The sequence below is a fragment of the Corella eumyota genome, chromosome 7 (genome assembly GCF_963082875.1).
Source record: "Corella eumyota chromosome 7, kaCorEumy4.1, whole genome shotgun sequence".
NCBI lineage: Eukaryota > Metazoa > Chordata > Ascidiacea > Phlebobranchia > Corellidae > Corella > Corella eumyota.
In genome coordinates, this window is record NC_137496.1 from 4015996 (window position 1) to 4034046 (window position 18051).

Sequence of the window (18051 nt, forward strand, 5' to 3'; positions counted from 1 at the left end):
TACAAATAGTGTTTGCAACTAGCAGTATATTGTTTACATGTTATATAGCCCTTATGTTAATTTGCCGGCTTGATAAAAATATACACAGTCTAAATCGGTTTATCATGTCAGAAATTAAAATGACGTCGTTCAAATTTCAAACGTACATATTACATTAATGAAGAATTACACACAATCTATTTCCGTAGTAAGTGATAGATTGGGAGCTTCCTGCGACAGGTAAAAATGTTCAGGGCGTTGGTGCCGCACACTTTGTCCAGCTTTACCCCAGAGAAGTAAGAATAGTTGAGTGGATTTAACAAATTTTGTAAAAAAGGAAAAGACAGATATACACAACAGGTAGGTAAAGCTTAAAGTGGTCAAAAGATTAAAAGAAAATTTTTGTGTAATAATTTTTTATTGTTATTTTTTTAAAGTGTTAGTTAACTTTGACAGACCCTTAGAGCGGTTAACTACACATCAATTATCAGTAATTCCCAGTTTTAAATATGAATGCCTAACTTTTAGACTTAATAAATACAACATTCATCTTTGCAGAAATACGTAAAAGCAAATATGAAGTACTGGTACTTAGATGAAGTTAATATAATTGCGATATGTATAGGTTGGCTAGCGTTTATTTGCAACGTTTGCGCTCTGGCGACTCCAGTATGGATCCATTCTCCAAACGGAGTAACTTTTGGCCTGTTTTCTATTTGTAATTCGGTAGGATGCGAATATTACCACAGTAAGTTTAAAAAATTAAACTAATTATTTTCAATATTAGGGCGAGCTTCAATTTAAACCCAAAATCCATATGCAGATTAAATAATAAAATGTTAAGCTTTTCTTTAAAAATTTTACATATTCCTTTTTTGTTTTAGATTACATGGCCTTCTTTCAAGCGGTCAGAGCCTTCATGGTTATATCTTGTATTGTAATCGGAATTGCTTGTATTATTATGACTTACTCACAAGCTACTAAACAACATGACGAAATCCATCTGTCGGGAACTACAACTCTCTTGGTCGGAGGTAAGTTCAAATGGTTTTACTTTAGTTAAGTTTACATAGGCATATCAGATTTTAATGGCAACTAGTAATTAGAACTAAAAGATAACAGAAATGGTAATATTGATTCTACAAACCCTTTGCATACGTTTTGACACACATAATTAATTTTCCATTTTTAGCAATTTTTGCCATGATCGGAGCCTCAATCTTTACCGCCCGTTTCAGCGGCTCAAATGCAAACGGAACAACGAGTTGGGGCCATAGCTTTGTGTTTGCATGGTTGACCTTCTGCCTAGCATTCTTTGCTGCTATTGTTAGCCAACTGACCACCATGTTTATATTGGAAATGTAAGAACAAGATTTAAATAATATCCATATTGGACCATAAAGTCACCCCAGCATTTGTACACTAAAATTCTAAAACAAATATTGCAGATATGAGAAAGGAGACATTGAAGCCAAAAAGGAAGAAGGAATTCCACCAATAGAGGGAGGAAATGTGATCGTCGTCGAAGGAGAGCCAGCTGATGAAGTAGTTGTTGTTGATGAAGAAGAAGGAGCTCCAGTAGTCGTCGTTGATGAGGAGGTAGTTGAAGAGGGATCTCATAAAGGTTAATTTGAGTTTATATATTTTTTATGTAATTTATAACCTGGTTTTTGTATAGTTTAGTAATATTATTTATCTTGATGTAAAAAGGCCAAAGTTATTGGTTTACTAAAGAGCTTTTTTGAAAATTTTAAGGAAAAAAAAATTGTATAAATTATTTGGCAACACTATGGAATTTTATAATTTGGCAACACTGCGTTTTTTTTCCAGAATCTTCGTCGTCTTCGTCTTCCTCGTCCTCTGAAGATGAGGAGACGACCGTGAAAACTGTTCAGACCGTTACCACGACAACAACAGTAACCGAGGTCGTCGAAGTCGAACCCGCCGATGACGTAGTTGTCGAGGACGAAACTCCAGAGGTCGTGGTCGAAGGCGGAGATGACGTAGTCGTCGTCGAAAATGCCTAGAATGCACAAGAGAGAGAGAATGAGAGAGAAAAAAGGGGAAAAAGAGAGAAAAACTTGTACATATTTCATTAGCTTGTTATTATCTAAGACTTTTTATTTGAAACTTTACGTAAATTTGTAAACACGTGACCGTTTTTTTGCCATTCTAAATGTCAGTTATTGACGTATAATCATCAAATAGTATTAGCTTGTTTAACAGACTAAAATCACTTTGCCCTAGCAGTTCTTTAACTAAAGATTGGGTAACACATTACACGTTTGGGATATCAGGGAATTCTTACTTTAAGCACAATATAGCTATATTTTAAATTAATTTGGGACTACTTCTTGTACTTCTCCATTTAACTTCATTTCTTATTTTTTTTAAGTTAAAATTCCTTAATGTTTGCAGGGGTAAACCTATTATGAAACTAAGTTAATAAAATGTATGTTGTATATAATGTTTTGTAAGTTAAGTTAAAAACTAAAAAATTACATCGATTATTCTGCACTTTTTCGGCGAAAAATTCTAACCGCGAGTTGGCGTGCGCGAGTCGACCTAAAATCACGGCGAAAAGTGTGACGTCGTTGTTGACTAAACACGCACAAACTCGGTCGTGTAAACACGCAGTCTAGTCAGTTTTGTCTGCGAAGCAAAGAGGTTGCGAAGAAAAAACAAAAATATCATCGAATAATGGATATATGTACGACGATTTATTCTTATCACGGGGCAGGGGCAGATGAGGTAAAATTATACGTTAAAATTAGGTTTACTTAAAATACAAAATCAGACAATAGCTATTATATAACAATTAATAAGTAAGGCTTAGATTATTTTTTAACGTCGTTTTAACAAAGAAAAATATTTTTGTACGAGAAAAACCTAAGATTTTCAAGTACTAGTGTATGAAATAACATAAACGCTTTAAATGACTGTGTGTTATTAGTACGTTAAAAAAATAACAACAAAATTGTTATATAGACAAGAAACAATTTATGACTAGCTGTCAATTTAAAAACTAGTTTAACAACTTTTAATAAATGCCCTAATATTACTATGTATATAATTATTTTATTAGAGGGGTTGTTTTTATAAATTGGAATTTATTTTTTAAATAAAAATGGAAAATCATTTTTTTTTCATTTTTGATTAAATTTTTTTTTTAGGTTACTACTTTATCGTTCGAAGCGGGTGAAACGGTTTCACTTTTATTCTCTGGGGACGGGGGATGGTGGGAAGGGGAAAAAGATGGACAGCGGGGGTGGTTCCCCGCTTCTTATGTGACAAAATGTAATGTAAGTAAACCCAAGTGATTTTTCAAAATTTTGAAATCAGAGGGCAAAAATATTGGATTGAATTTATAATAAATTAACTTCATTCGCTTTAAATTGTTAGTTAACCAATGCTATTTTAGGTACAAATATCTTCTATTTACCTATTGTTTTTTAGGACTTACCTTATTGAATTTGTTAATTATCGAATGTTTTTAATTTTTAGGGTGAATTGGCAAGTGAGAAAGATCTGTGGAGAGAAGTGACAACTTTAGATGGAGAAACTTATTATGTAAACACTAAAACAAATGGTAAATACTTTAAATTTATAATAAATTAATAGTAAATACTTAAAAACAGCAAGTAAAACAGATTTTGTATTGATATACCTTTTGTTAGGCAAATAAATGGGTTTCAAAATTTTGTTGGCGCTGTAAAAAAAATGGCATAGTTAGTTAAAATTTTTCAAGTATCCCATATGAATATCACTAATTTTTAAAGTAATCTTTTAATACTTTGGGTTGATAATTAAACTAGACATGTAAAAAAGCTTTTAAATTTACCAGTTGATAAGCTGTCATTTATAAAAAGATGTCAAAATCTGCGACACTGTAAAATAAATGGCATCTTTAATTTAGTTTTGTAAGGTGTCATAATGATATAAGCAATTTTGTAAATCAATAACTGTATAATATGTAAAAAGTCCAGTTACCTATATATACTTAATAAACAAAAAATTATTCTTACATAGAAACATCATGGGAAATTCCAGTGCAACAGAATCATACTGAATCAATGAACAAAACTTCAAATAATGGAGTTGGTAAGCAATTCTGTAATAACGGAAGTCGTTTTTATGTTATTACGTACTATTAGGGAATTATTTATTAAGTTAAACTGCCAGTTCCGTTAACTAGTTTATTATATGACAAAATTACATGAAAATGGATTATGATCTACGTAAAGGAATACTTTAAAATTAGGTTAAGATTCTAGGTTATATTAATAAGCAATTGTCATTTTAATATTACTAACATATATTTATTTCAGTTAAAATTGTGTTAAAATTTAATATATTTTGAATTCCCTTAATAAAAAAGGAGCCTACTACTTAGTTTTTATATTATTTAACAACAGACCAAGTTTTTGTTTTGTATTTTTCAATATCTTGCAAATTGTACCAAATTCTGTGTCATCAGCTAAAAGAAAATGCAATAAAAAAAAGAATTGTTTTATATATATTGCTAATACAGTTTTTACTGTCTGATATTTTTAACTTAATTATTTATTTTAGCAAATGGATTACATTTGGATTTACATAAAGCACATTCAGAAGACAACATATTAAAAAATCAGGTAAATATATATATATATATATATATATACATTTTTTGTTATTAAAATATTTATCCTTGATGTGGGAAGGTCGAATGTGCAACCTAAACATAGAGTAACATCAGTTATCCCAACCCAGTCCCAGGTTGCATTTACCAGTTTGGGATGTTATAGATTATATTGGCCGATAACTATGCTGCTGATTAAGTGCTGGCTCAGTAAGAGTTTATATGGTTTATAGCACTTTCCTCAAGGGAGCTACAGCATACCAGCAGTAGGAATTAAACTCACAACTTCATGTGGTGTAGCAAGTGTTCTTATCACTACACAACGTTGCTGATTTAAATTATAATAAAGTAATTTGGGTGCAAATACATTTACTTAGTATCTGAATGTGTAATTTCTTGGCAAAATAAATAAGTCTCAAGACCTCTTAACCTATAAGTTAAAAATATTCATGATATATTTAAGTTACCAGAGTTAAAAATAGAAAAAAAATATTTAAATTTGGTGGTAATTACCTCTAATATAAGAAATGCATGTCTGACTTTCCTGATATATATTTCACTGCATGATAGCTGATCATGACAGCTTTTGGCAGCAAACTAAGATCACAAGATATCATATCAGTTTTAACAAAAAATATTATTAGATTTTTTTTAAGAAGTTTTTAAAAATTAAAAACAAAAATTTAAATGTTTTATCAGGTGATTACTGAAATCCCTAAACTCCAAATTAACACCCCCGAATCGGAACCCACCACCCCAAAATCAACCCAATCCTTACCCTGTGTGTTATCAAAACCCTCACCAAACAACACCCATCAGACAAGGTCATCAAGGTCGTCACCCCGAAGCCCAAGGTCGTTGAAATTGTCAACCCCGACAACTCCAAATGGGGGACCGATGAGCCCCAAAACTCCAAGAGTTAGAATTGTAAGTTTCTGGAACGAAAATATTTTTTTTATTTAATTAAAATAAATTTATTAAAGAATTTTTAGTATTTAGTTACTTCAATTTTTTTTTAAATTAACAAGTCCTTTAAAAAATGCTGATTTATTCTTAGGTTAATGGAATATCGTTTCCCCATGACAAAGAAGCAAAAGAACAAAGTTTATTACAACCAGGAAAATTCAGTTATTGCGATTATTTTTGGGTAATTACTATTTTATATATTTTTGTTTAAAATTAATTTTAACAACACCTACCCATTAACTAATATTACACACTTATATTGCTATAGGATTTATATTACAATTATTCCTTTTTTAATATGCCTTTAAACTAAGTAATTTAAAATTAATTTTAATTACAGAGTGACCAAGTCGACAGCAATAACTTTCACAGTGGATTTTTTATCTTATATCAAAAAGCATTAAAAGGAAAACAAGTTTGCAAAGAAATGGCAGATTTACTAAAAGCAAGGTACAAAAAAAACCAAACATTTTTCGAAGCCAATTAATTGACAAATATAAAAACAATGACCTATTATTTTACTTATCTAATAAAAAGGAGTGGTTTTTAGTAACAAGATTGTAAAATAATGGATCTTATATGTATACAGGGAAGCATTGGAGATTCAATATGCTAAAGGTTTAGCTGCCATTGCCAATGGAACACAGGCATTACAAGCAACTGGGTAAATAAAATTAAAAAAAAAAAATTAAGAAATTTAAATTAACCAAAATATTTTTAATAAATTTTATTATTTTGACATTTGGTAAACAAAAATTTTCTATTAGTAAGACTTTTAATTTGATTACATCATAGGGCAAATAAACATGATATGTAAATAGACATAGTAACGTACGAACTCAATTTAATTGTTTACTTAATTCGATCGGGAAAATAAGATGTTTAACAAGAAAATGACGTCAAAAATTACAACCGCAATGTTTCTAAATACCTTTACCTGATTTATCTACATTTTTTAAATAAAAACAAACTTTTAAATTATTAAATAAGCTGCTAAGTAACTAATATTGAGTATATGAACTTATTAACACATGCAGTCAACTGTAGTTAAATTGTTTACCTACTGTCTATATAAAAAAAGATATAAAAATGATTTATGAGTTGAAGTTTTGTGGTTATGGGTGGTCTTATAGTAGTCTCAAATTGCTATTAATATTATTCTAACTATTCTAAAAAAAGGCTGTAAATTTTTATAGCTATTTTAAAGCCATTAAATGTGAAAATATTAAGTTAGAAATGCCACAATCCAAAATAAATATCTTTAGAGAAAAAATAAAATAAATTTTTTTGTGATTTTAAATTTTTTCGCGCAAAAATGTTTTCGAAATTAAATTTACATTTTTTTTTAAGTACTTTGGGTGACAGTTGGAAACAAATAAAGGAAGCAACGATGCAAGAATCAAAATTACATCTCCAACTAGCGAACCAAGTATTTAAATTTATAACTCATGTAACTAAATTAAGAAGTGACCGTATATAAAGTAATAGCATTAACAATAAAATGCCTACTACACCATTTTAAAAAGGTATTCAATTTTAAAACTTTTTTTAATTATGATTTTTTCTATTGTTATTTAAAATGCCTAACTGTCAAAATCGAAAATTTTGTTATGTCAAAAATAGGGCTGCGTAGTCAAAAAACATAAAACTAATCCAAAAAAATATGCAGTCAGCATTATTTTAAATATATATATATATACACTAAGTATATTGCATATTCTTAACAAAGGATTTGTGTATAAACATAATAATAGTAGAGTAGATATATATATGTGCCTATTACATTTACATAATGATATGTTTTCAATATCTAATTTAAAATACAAAAAAATGGTTGTTATGTAATATAAGGTACACATTTATATATATATATATTCTAAAGTTGGGATTTTTTAAGTGTCATTTTATGTTATGTGTGTATGAATTGGTTGTGAAAGCCATTTTGTGGGTTTTGCTGTTGACATTTGCTGAGGAATTTAAATGAACATAAATGGGTATTTGAACAGTAAAAACATTGTGTTCGCTGTAATGTTATAGGTATCTGAAAATTCTAAAACAACTTTTGAAACTTTTACAGAAAATTGTAAAATATCAAAAAAATATATATATATTTAAAATATCATATACCTTTTATCAATAGTATAAGATATCCAAAATTTACAGAAACAAAATTTTTACAGAAACCAAGTTAATCAATTTCTTTTTGGTTGTTTTTAGATAAGAACCCAAGTTGAGAAACCGCTTTTAGACGAAAAAGAAAGAGAAAAAAAAGAGCTCAAAAAATTGGAAGCTTCAATAAGCGATTTAAGAAAACAAGTCCTACTCAAGTAAATATTGACAATAATAATATTATAATATATTTATGGTTTTAATAATTTAAAAACTGAACCACACTACATCATTTTAAACTAAGGGTAATGAGAATATAAAAACCATTAGCTAAAATAGGTATCTACAATAGCTTAAGGGTAGTATATTTCAAACCATAATCCAACCTAACTTGTTATAATTATAAGCTATTAAAATACAGATAAACCTTATATACAACCTATGTTACCTTAAATTAATTCTCAATAGTATATGTTAAAAGTAAGTACACAGCAAAAACCCAAAGACTAAATGTCATGCTGTTATGATTCATCTTAGTGATGCAATTAGGTATTTACTGAGATACAAAATCGGATAAACTGGAAAGTTTTCAAGCGAGGTCGTCAGGCGCTTTCAACATTTTAAATCTGACGTAATTCAACGTGTTTAGAATTCGCCGGTTCAAATTTTTTTTTAATTTGAAAAAAATTAAAAATTGTAAAAAATTGTGCAGACTGCATTTGTTAACGTTTTGTAACTCATAACAGCCCTTAAAATCGAAAATAAAAATCGTGTATAGCGTAATATAACCTATAGTTACCTACAATATACCGTACAACATAGGTGTATATATTAAACGCAGTTTAAAAAGCGAAATTAGGCAAAAATTCGACATATGTTTTCTTACACTTAAATTAATATTCGAAAACTGGCAAAGGCAACTCGAGACTGGGTCGGGGTAACAACTGTTACTCTATGTTTAGGCTGTAAAGTCGTCCTTTCCACATCAAAGATAAATAAACATAAAAAAATATTTAATTTTAATTTTAATTTTTATTTTTAAAGGTACCAGTCAGCTGAACGGTCAAAACAATTATTAATCGAACGAACAAGAGACTTGGACAATAAAACTAACTCACCAAAACACGTAAGTTTCGACATTTTTATAATCAATTTATCAACATTTTGCGACCATTTTTTCAATATAAACTAATGAAAAAAATAATTATTTTATTAAAATAATTACTATTCCTCTTTTTCTTTTTTAATGGGTATTTTTTTTTAAAGTTGTGTGCCATTTAAATAAAGTTTAAAGTCTATAAGTCGTATTTGCAGACGGTTAACGACGCATGTTATTAACACATCAAGTGATTAATGTATTTTTGATTGCCCTTTGCTACAAAGCATGCAAAGTATTCAACCTTATTTTCAACGAAAATTTTTCAAAATTTTTAAATTATTTGGCCAAAAAAAAATTAATATTCTTATTTTTTTTCAGACAAAAGAAGACGTGCAAAAGGCGCGACGAAAATCAGTCAAACAAGGTAATTTAATGACGTAATAGGTTAATTACGTAACACTAATTAAAAAAAAAAACGAGTCCAGACATGATATGAGTGACGTCATGCGTTGATTACGTCATTTAGTTGAACTTTTAAAACAACGCCTTGATAATACGCTGTGATCGAAAGTAAAAAAATTAATGTTTTGAGGTAATGTCTGGTCTCTAGGTGTCATTTAAGATCGTGACGTCATAAATCGTGTATAGTAGTTAGGGCGGGCCACAGACACTTCTATTTTTAGGTTTAAGTCCTTTTGGACTTTGGTATTAAGACTAATGTAACTTATTCGAATCTAAACGTGATTTGATTTACAAAAAAATTCTGCATTTAATGCACGCTGTCTAGCATCAAGTGTCGTAACCGAATTGTGAACAACTATCTGGCCATTTAGGGGGGTTAAATAAGGGTTTACGTTAAATAAGCCCCTTACCCAACTCTTGAGTAAAATGTACAATGGGGCCCCACTAAAAAAAAGCAAATATCGTTACGCAAAATATCGCGAACAAATTTCTACGAATTTTACAATGACTTATCAAGTGTAACTAACTATAGCGTAAGTAGTATAGGGTTCTAAATACACAGAGTTACCATATTTTTAAGCGTCCTTGTAAAGCTTATTCAAAAATACAATTACATCTGTAACAGTCTATCTGTCGAACGTAAAAACGCCCCCGGCTATTCAAATTCGATTTAACCTTATAGTTTTCCTACGAAATACGAGTACACTTAACAGGTATTGAAATATAATGATTGTACGTAAACTGATGCACTAAAATGCTCTAAAAATGTCAAGTTTAAATTTTTTTTTATCCATTTTTGCTGTTTTTTTGGGTTATCAGCAGTTTGTTAACACAATCTTAGGCTGCGTATAATTCGCAATTTTTCTCAGCCACCCGAGAACTTAATCGACCTGGTCACGTGACTTGAGATTACCTGTCGTGCGCACCGATCCGCGACGGTTGTCAGACAACGAAAGTCGAAAAAATGAGCGCCGCCGTTTTTTACTTGTAGCGTGTGTTTATGCTTTTTATTTCGGCTCTGTGGGTTTTCTTTACATTTGAAACACAATTCATTTCCTTATTGAAATATTTAGTTACGGCCCAGTAGGTTTTACTTTATATAAAAAATGTACAGCGACGATTATTACATAACATTTCATAAAATATTGTAAATTTTTAAAATACAAAATGCCCATAAATTCCACGCTATGGTTTTAATAGATAATCATACAAATACACAAAGCTATTGCTAAGCCAGCGTTAATTATAATATCAATTTGAAACAATACAACATCCATGTAAAGCCACTTACTGTAACATTAAGCGAAATACGATACATTATATGGTATAAATGAATTAGAATTAAGGTTATATTGAATTACAGTGGTATAGAAGGGTATATAGTATGGTTTAAGTCTTTAAATAGGTTGTTTACCTTAGGTAAAGTGTGGTTGAAATCTGTAAAAGGGCGATTGTTTTTTTGTAAATAAGCGAGTATTAAATTACTAATGTAGCGGCCTGGCCTTAAGAAACGACTAAAATAATAACAGAATTTAAAAGGACTTTCGAATATGTCTAATAGCGTTGTGTAGGGTTATCAAAATCTGACCTTCGAGTCAGTATTAAATACTATACACTTATAAAAGGAGAAAAAAAATCATTTAAAAAAAATTATTTTTCCTTTTTTCCCTAGGTGAAGAATTAACGCATTCGGTCGAAGCGTATAACCACACGAGGCAGCAGTGGTTCGAGGACATGGTGACGTCATCACTCGTGCTGGAGAAACACGAAGTGGACAGAATAGAAGCGGTCAAGAAAGCTTTTACGAAATTTTCGACTTTAAATCGAGATGCCTCCGCCAAAACAAAACAGGTAACAATTTTTTTGCAACAAAATCCTAGTCAAGTTTTTATGCAGTAACTGAACTTAAAAAAAACAATATAGTAACAAAATAGGTACAATAATATGACCCTGTTGTCACAAATCGGTCATAACTCCTAATCACATAAGCGACGTAAAAAATTTCTCAAAATCCAAAAATTTACTCACAAAAAAGCTAAATAAAACCCATGTTTACCATGACACCCATCTCGAATGCGTAACACTTATTTTCGCGGCCTCGTACGTCATTACGCAAATAACTACGTCACAGGAGCAGCGTAAGCGAGGGAGAAAGGGGACATTGTTTAGTGTTTACACTTGTGTTCTATAAGAGGGTCGCGCAAGTGCAGGTTGTCACAAATAACAATTGAAATACCTGGAGATTATTATTAGATGTCACTTATGCTAGTTATCTATTCAATTCCACTTTCGCTTAAAATTAAAGGGTGTAAAAATGCTGTAAACACCCAAAACATGGCCCCAAAAAATTATTAAAAAAACAATTAAAAGTTTTTCTTTTTTTTTGGGGGGGGGGGGGGGGGGGTTCGCACATTGATAAAAGTAAATAATAAATATGATATACAATTAATATTACAACAATGCGACGGGAAAAAATGACAAAATCAATTTAACGATTTAAAACATTTCTAAAATTTTAACTTAGTGATTTTAAAAATCCTTTTTTATCCATCCACCTTTATGCTTTATTTTTACCTATGGTAATCATATTCGGAACAAAATTGAGTAATATTAAAGTGCGCTTTTTTAACGTTACAGATATACGATGTAGTCGACAAGCACATAACAGCCACTGATGCGGACAAAGACAGAGAGTTGTGGGTTCGCAAAAACGCTACGGGGAAAATAAAACCAGTGGACCTCGCACTGTGATCTCTGCTAACATCTGGTGGTTGGAATCGGCCCAGATTTCAGTCGCAAGTTGGCGCAACGGGGCAAAATGTTACACATTTCAAAATGAGCTCAAATTTTTTGAGCTCAAATTTTTTTAGGATTTTAAACAAAGCACTGGTCTTTAAATAAACGCGCCATTTTTTTAATTCAAATTTTTTTTTTTACGACACTTAATTTTATTTTAAATTTTTTTTTGCAAAGTGTTAAATTACTAACACACAAAATAGCCATATACGGTATAATAGTAACAACTTTAACACATATAGTAGGTACTTAATATGCCACATAAGCAATTTAAATGACTCGATTTTTTAGATACCACATTTAGCAAAATTAAAAATTGTACAAACTTTAAGGGCTGTATGTATATTCTATGCTTAGCATGTTAAATATAGAAATAAACTGCCGGTATTATTCTAAAGTGTTTTAGACATTGGACTTATCATTTTTTTTAACTTTTTTATTGTAAAAAAATATTTTTTGCCATTTACTAATGCTTCTCTAATTAAAATTGTAATGTTATATGTTATGTGCCTTTGTAGTATTAATTGTTGATCGATTAGTACGTCTTTAAGGGTAGCCATCCTATCTATCTAATATTAATATTACTATTACACTTACAAGAAGCTTCTATTTTATTGAAAAATTAATTGTATATTTTCAGCATTTTTTTTCGAAATTGTACAGATTTTTTTCCTATTGCTTTTTATGCACCGCTTCTGTGTTTATATGTTTATATATATACTTGTATTTGCGCTCATTTTTGTAGCATGGGTTAAGGGCCAGCACCGCAATGCATTATTATTATTCTTATTGTTATATGCGTGCCTTATCATTGTGAGATATTTTCACGAAAATCTTTTTTTTTTTTGTATTTATCTGCGTTTTCACGAGAAAAAATTAAATGTGTAATGCTTAATTGAGGTATTTTTAATATTTTAGGCTTATATGCGCCAAGAAAATTACAAATTTAAGACCAATACTCATTTTTTTACGTTTCAAAACAGGGTTACAACATTTTTTCCTTAATTTTGTAAAAAAATTTAAGGTAGCATTTTGTTCCAAAAACTTAAAATTATAACCCTTTTCACTACACCTAAAACATAAGCGAAAGTTACTCTTTAAAACACACAGATGTAGTTTTAACAAAACATACAAATTCGCAAAGTTTTTACGAGCAGACCGCTATATACTTTCAATCCCATACCTAATCGGTATTTTTCTATCCCGTAACTATAACGACGGCCAACGCCGATTATTGACTTATACCCGGTCACGTGACATATTTCGTTTGCTTAGTAAACATAACCGACAATACGCTGCGTAAATAGGCGAGGGCGTTAGTTACAATAAAACGATATCGAGCCCGGACGGAGCCTGTGTTATTCTGCGGGTTTATTTTAAAGTGTAACCAGTACAACAAGAGCCCTTAGAGTAATTAGGCCTTGTAGCTAGTTTGAGTAACAGCTTAAAAGCGAGTCGCGTAACCTGATCGCGCTGAAGTGATTCGATTTGATACAGGAAATTTTCAGGGTCGTTTGGCTTTGAAAGGCGGCGCAAAAACTGAAGCCGCCCTGTTTGAGAGTTTAATTTAGTCGAACAAAGAACAAACTAACCTGATATCGGAAGGTGGAGGATTTAGGATGAAGAGCAGAACGTCATCTTCTTCTTCTTCGTCGTCGTCGTCGAGTGGAAGCGAGGCTGGTGACCGCGATGTGACATCCGATGAAAAATTGTTACAAAAGAGGAGTAGATCTTCATCAGCATCCTCCTCCGACTCGAATCACTCAGGATCAGGTTTGGATCCATAACTAAACAAAATTAAATTATTTTTAGTACGTGTAATAACATAGGCCATACTTACTTTAAATGGGTGCTTGTGTTACCCTATGTTATAGCATTTACACATGAAAAAATGCCGCCCATCAAAACAATAAATTTGATTTAGATATTAGTGACGTCAACAGTTACAAAAATATATCAGATTTCATTTAATGAAGTAATTATGTTATTAATACATTTTCTTTTATTCTGCTTGGCGCGTGTATTTAATTAAGGAATCGGAAGGCTAGTTAAAGGTCGACCTATCTAGGTTACTTGATATATTAAAAAGTAAAAACATCCCTGATTTAGTATAAGAGAAACAGACAGAAGTATTTAAGAATTTAAAATATAATTTGGGTAATTCAATTAAGATTAAACTTTTAATAAGAGAGAATTGTTTGAAAAAAAAATATTAATTTGTTGCGATAACATAGAGTAACATACACCCAGAATTTTTAATAACTTTTCAAAAAAATCAGATTTTAAACCTTACTACTAGTTTAATCTGTTCATTTCAGCAGTAAGTTGTGTTAAAGCCCCATTGTAACGAGTTTAAAAGGCAATTTTGGCGTTTACGACAATGAGAAGGCGGAATTAAATTCCAGGGTTGTTTATTTAAAAACAAGTAAGTGAATGGGAAAAGTTAGCGCAGAAAGCCGTGGTGCTTTAAAGCCCGGGCGATAGATTTAAAGTGACAAGCCTACGACATGATGTATTAAAAGTAATTTTAAATGGAAAAAATCAGCAAAAATCACAAAGTTATTTAAATGCCCTTTAGTTCAAATTTAGGTTAAAAGTTAGGCCAGACTTCACAGAAAATCTCTTTATAATAACCCTAAATTTAAGAGATTTTACAAAAATATTTAACATAAGGTAGTAATAGCAGTCCATGCAGCTATATATATACAAAATTTCCAATATTAATTCGATAAGTTATTTTAAAGAGTTAAGTTCAAATGCTGCTGATAAATTATAGTTTTTAAATTCAAGCACCCACTTCAGACAGGTATAAAGGCGTCCAGTAATTAATTAAAGCTTTAATGATAACAACCACAAGCACTAACCTCTCACGAGATACTAAAAACCTAGTAAAATCACGCTAATTTTTAAGCACAAGCAAAGAACGCAGCTAATTTTACACATACACTTATATCCTACAGATATTCTTATATTTTTTAACTTCAAATTTATCGAAAAAAAATAAATTTTACTTTGAACTAATTTAATAAGCACGCAAGGAACAGATATCTATAATAAGAAGATACCTAGTTTGGTAATGCGTTAAAGTGCCTATATATATATTGATATATATATATATATATATATATATATATATACTTGGTAGGTATTTTATGTATCTGTTAACGTGCTAAATTGTCATTTAATTTAACTTACAGATTCGGAAAAGGAAAATAAAGATCTCGGATCTAGAGGACGACTGCCCTCCTTAACATCTTCCTTGTCATCAAAATCAAGTAAATCACCCCCTCAGTCCCCCAAAACACCCCCCAAAAGTGTGACCCCAACTAAATCACCCAGTCCAACTCCTTCAAGTAAATCAGAGGCTCATTCAGTTAAATCTGAAAGCTCCTCCCATAAAAGTGTTACACCACCCCCTAAAAGTGCTACCCCAACCCCTAGAAGTGTTACCCCTCCACTTAAGACCCCCACACCACCCCCTAAAAGTGCTACACTGCCCCCAAAAACTCCAGAAGCTAGTCAAAGGGTAAGTTAAAAATAATATATCTATAGTTATAAACAAAATCTAAAAAATTTTACTTCTTTTTATTCTTAGCCATCTTCCAGATCTTCCCAATCCTCCAGCAGCAGCAGCAGCAGCAGCAGTTCTGAGTCTGAAAAAGAAGAACCAACCAAGGAAGAGAAACGTGAGATCCCAAAAATTGTCATCCCAAGTACGAAAGAAACAAAAACTCCGATATCTTCTCCGAACAGAAAGCTAAGCAAACCAGGAAGTTCAGATCGATTAAAAGTTAATTCGAAAATGAAATCGCCAAGTCCATTAAATGGTAAAACCCTCAAAAAAAGATTTTAATATTAGCTTTTATAAGACGAAATTTATAAAAAAACAAATTTTTTTATAGTTAAATAAATTTATAGAACATAACTTAAATTTATACAACATAAATATCCGACAGCGTGGTGTAGTGGTAAGAACACTTGCTACACCACACATGAGGTCGTGAGTTCAATTCCCACTGATCTCATGCTGTAGCACCCTTGAGTAAGGAGCTATAAACGGTATGAACTCCTGCTGAGCCAGCACTTAATCAGCAGCAATTATAGTCTCTATAATATCCCAAACTGCCACAGGCAACTCGAGACTGGGTCGGAGTAACTTATGTTACTCTATGTTTAAGTCGCGCATTCGACTTTCCCACATCGAGGATAAAGATATAAAAAAAAAAAAAATTAAACTTAAAAAAACTTGCAAAAAAATTTAATTTTCTTTAAGATGATGTTTTTGATTCCAATACGCGAGCGAACTCAAGAACACCAAAAAGTGCCAGATTTAAACCATCCCAGAGCTCAGAAGAACCAGTTGAAAGCGAACTACATATTATGAAATATAGGTAAGTCAATTACAAAGAAATATTTTCAATTTTTAATAGAATATTTAATGTATGCCTTATAAAACTTGGTTAAATATACTTAGTGATATATTTGTTTAACAGAGTATTTTGTAAATTGAAAGTTAAGGTAATTCTTACCAAACAAATAAACACACTTTAAAGCACAAGCCCTTTAATCAAATATTAACTTACTTACATACTAAATAAATTCTACCACAAATAATAATTTGAATAAATTATCTTACAGAAATACCCGCTCTGCCCCAGCCCGACCTCGTGGTTTCTATGCAGAAAGTTCAAACCTAGCTTTTCTTAAAAGAGAATGTGACAAGATAGAAAGAAGTATGAAAAGGACGGCAAAAACTAGCCTAGGAAGGAGACCAAAAATGTAAAAACAATTTAACAAGCTGTTTCATAAATTTATCAATTTAAAAAATTTTTTCCCCAAAAAATTTAAAATTTTTTAACCTAACATTTTTTTATTTATTTTTAATTAGAAAACCTTACAAACCGTTTACCTGGAACAGCTTGGCCCCCTATTACAACACAGATACACTTCGTTACATGATCCACATGCCTGTAACAGTAAGAAGAGGATATAACACAAGAGCTACAGCTTCTGGGATGGTAGACCCTGAAGTTTCATGGAAAATGGATCAGTAAGAGAATCACTTGACTTAAAAATAGAAAAGAATTACGAAATAATAATGATTGTAATTTTGTGTTTATACAGTTGCTTAACACCTATGACACCGTCGAGACCAGAATTATATAGACAACATTACTCTAAACGCAGGTAGAATATATATGTTATTGTGTAAATCATCAAAATCTGGCAAATCCCCTCTCAGTCTCCTAACCCCCCCCCCCCCTTAGAAGTGTGACTCCAACAAAATCACAAGGTCCGACTCTTTAAGTGAATCTAATGCTTGTTATGTAAAATCAGAAAGCTCCTATGATAAAAGTATTAAACCGCCCCCTAAAAGAACTCGATCAGTAATTTACCTTAACAAAAAGCATATTTTTAAAAAGACAATCAGTTTTAATAAATACACATCTTAAATTAACATAGCAATCGAAAAGTAATAAATGTTCAAGTACTTACCTTGTTTTTAATGGGATTGTATTTTTGATAGAACGCAATCTGCAATGCCACGTTTAACTTCTGAACAAAACGTTTTGACTCCCCGCTTCCCAAAGGTCACTCCAGCGGCTTTTGAAGAACCAAAAAGGTAATATATTAAAAAAAATAAAATTATTTTTATCATAAATATTTATAAGCTAATGTGGCAAAAATATTTCAAACTGTCAAAGCAAACTCGAAACTGGGTTGGTGTAACTAAAGTTTAGGCCATAATTTCAGCCTTTTCACATTAGGTAAAAACATATACAATAAATCTAAACTTGGCTCATTTACTTTTAGGAAAAATAGTGGCAGAAATTCAAGTTTAAAGAAAGTAGATCCGGTATGCTGATTATATTGTAGTTTAAATCGTACTGCACTTATTATTACTGTCAACTTTTGTTGTAATATGCATTTATATATCGCTTTTAATAAAAGTTTATTATAGTTTTTGCTAAAAAAAATTTCAAATATTTTAACTTAAAAAATATATATTTAAATATTT

The 18051-nt window shown here is 30.9% G+C and overlaps 3 protein-coding genes across 3 annotated transcripts; all 3 read left to right on the top strand.

Moving 5' to 3' along the window:
* The first annotated feature begins 258 nt into the window (after positions 1-258).
* Positions 259-2394, top strand: LOC145760422 (uncharacterized). The gene is made up of 6 exons (XM_082574308.1): positions 259-339; positions 538-727; positions 864-1013; positions 1172-1340; positions 1428-1603; positions 1810-2394. Exons 2-6 carry the CDS (start codon positions 556-558, stop codon positions 2004-2006), a joined length of 864 nt encoding a protein of 287 aa, XP_082430434.1. The 5' UTR covers positions 259-339; positions 538-555; the 3' UTR covers positions 2007-2394.
* A 215-nt stretch (positions 2395-2609) lies between these two features.
* Positions 2610-12921, top strand: LOC145760417 (growth arrest-specific protein 7-like). Its single transcript, XM_082574304.1, has 15 exons — positions 2610-2730; positions 3153-3281; positions 3484-3568; positions 4009-4080; positions 4552-4613; positions 5300-5527; positions 5658-5747; positions 5907-6016; positions 6156-6230; positions 6917-6995; positions 7784-7893; positions 8720-8801; positions 9153-9198; positions 10909-11087; positions 11874-12921. The coding sequence occupies exons 1-15, from the start codon at positions 2680-2682 to the stop codon at positions 11985-11987; spliced, it is 1512 nt and encodes a 503-aa protein (XP_082430430.1). The 5' UTR covers positions 2610-2679; the 3' UTR covers positions 11988-12921.
* Positions 12922-13560: 639 nt separating this feature from the next.
* LOC145760418 (uncharacterized) lies at positions 13561-18001 on the top strand. The gene is made up of 9 exons (XM_082574305.1): positions 13561-13805; positions 15230-15558; positions 15628-15859; positions 16306-16423; positions 16671-16811; positions 16921-17082; positions 17157-17219; positions 17560-17655; positions 17847-18001. The coding sequence occupies exons 1-9, from the start codon at positions 13652-13654 to the stop codon at positions 17896-17898; spliced, it is 1347 nt and encodes a 448-aa protein (XP_082430431.1). The 5' UTR covers positions 13561-13651; the 3' UTR covers positions 17899-18001.
* The last annotated feature ends 50 nt before the right edge of the window (positions 18002-18051 follow it).

What these genes read in the sequence shown, in the direction of transcription:
- LOC145760418 (XM_082574305.1), top strand. Translation starts at nt 13,652, where the DNA reads ATGAAGAGCAGAACGTCATCTTCTTCTTCTTCGTCGTCGTCGTCGAGT. An exon ending in ATCGCCAAGTCCATTAAATG is followed by an intron (nt 15,860 to 16,305) that starts GTAAAACCCTCA and finishes ATTTTCTTTAAG; the next exon opens with ATGATGTTTTTGATTCCAAT. An exon ending in CTAGGAAGGAGACCAAAAAT is followed by an intron (nt 16,812 to 16,920) that starts GTAAAAACAATT and finishes ATTTTTAATTAG; the next exon opens with AAAACCTTACAAACCGTTTA.
- LOC145760417 (XM_082574304.1), top strand. Translation starts at nt 2,680, where the DNA reads ATGGATATATGTACGACGATTTATTCTTATCACGGGGCAGGGGCAGAT. An exon ending in GCAGATTTACTAAAAGCAAG is followed by an intron (nt 6,017 to 6,155) that starts GTACAAAAAAAA and finishes ATATGTATACAG; the next exon opens with GGAAGCATTGGAGATTCAAT. An exon ending in CAGGCATTACAAGCAACTGG is followed by an intron (nt 6,231 to 6,916) that starts GTAAATAAAATT and finishes TTTTTTTTTAAG; the next exon opens with TACTTTGGGTGACAGTTGGA.
- LOC145760422 (XM_082574308.1), top strand. Translation starts at nt 556, where the DNA reads ATGAAGTACTGGTACTTAGATGAAGTTAATATAATTGCGATATGTATA. An exon ending in AGGATGCGAATATTACCACA is followed by an intron (nt 728 to 863) that starts GTAAGTTTAAAA and finishes TTTTTGTTTTAG; the next exon opens with ATTACATGGCCTTCTTTCAA. An exon ending in ACCATGTTTATATTGGAAAT is followed by an intron (nt 1,341 to 1,427) that starts GTAAGAACAAGA and finishes CAAATATTGCAG; the next exon opens with ATATGAGAAAGGAGACATTG.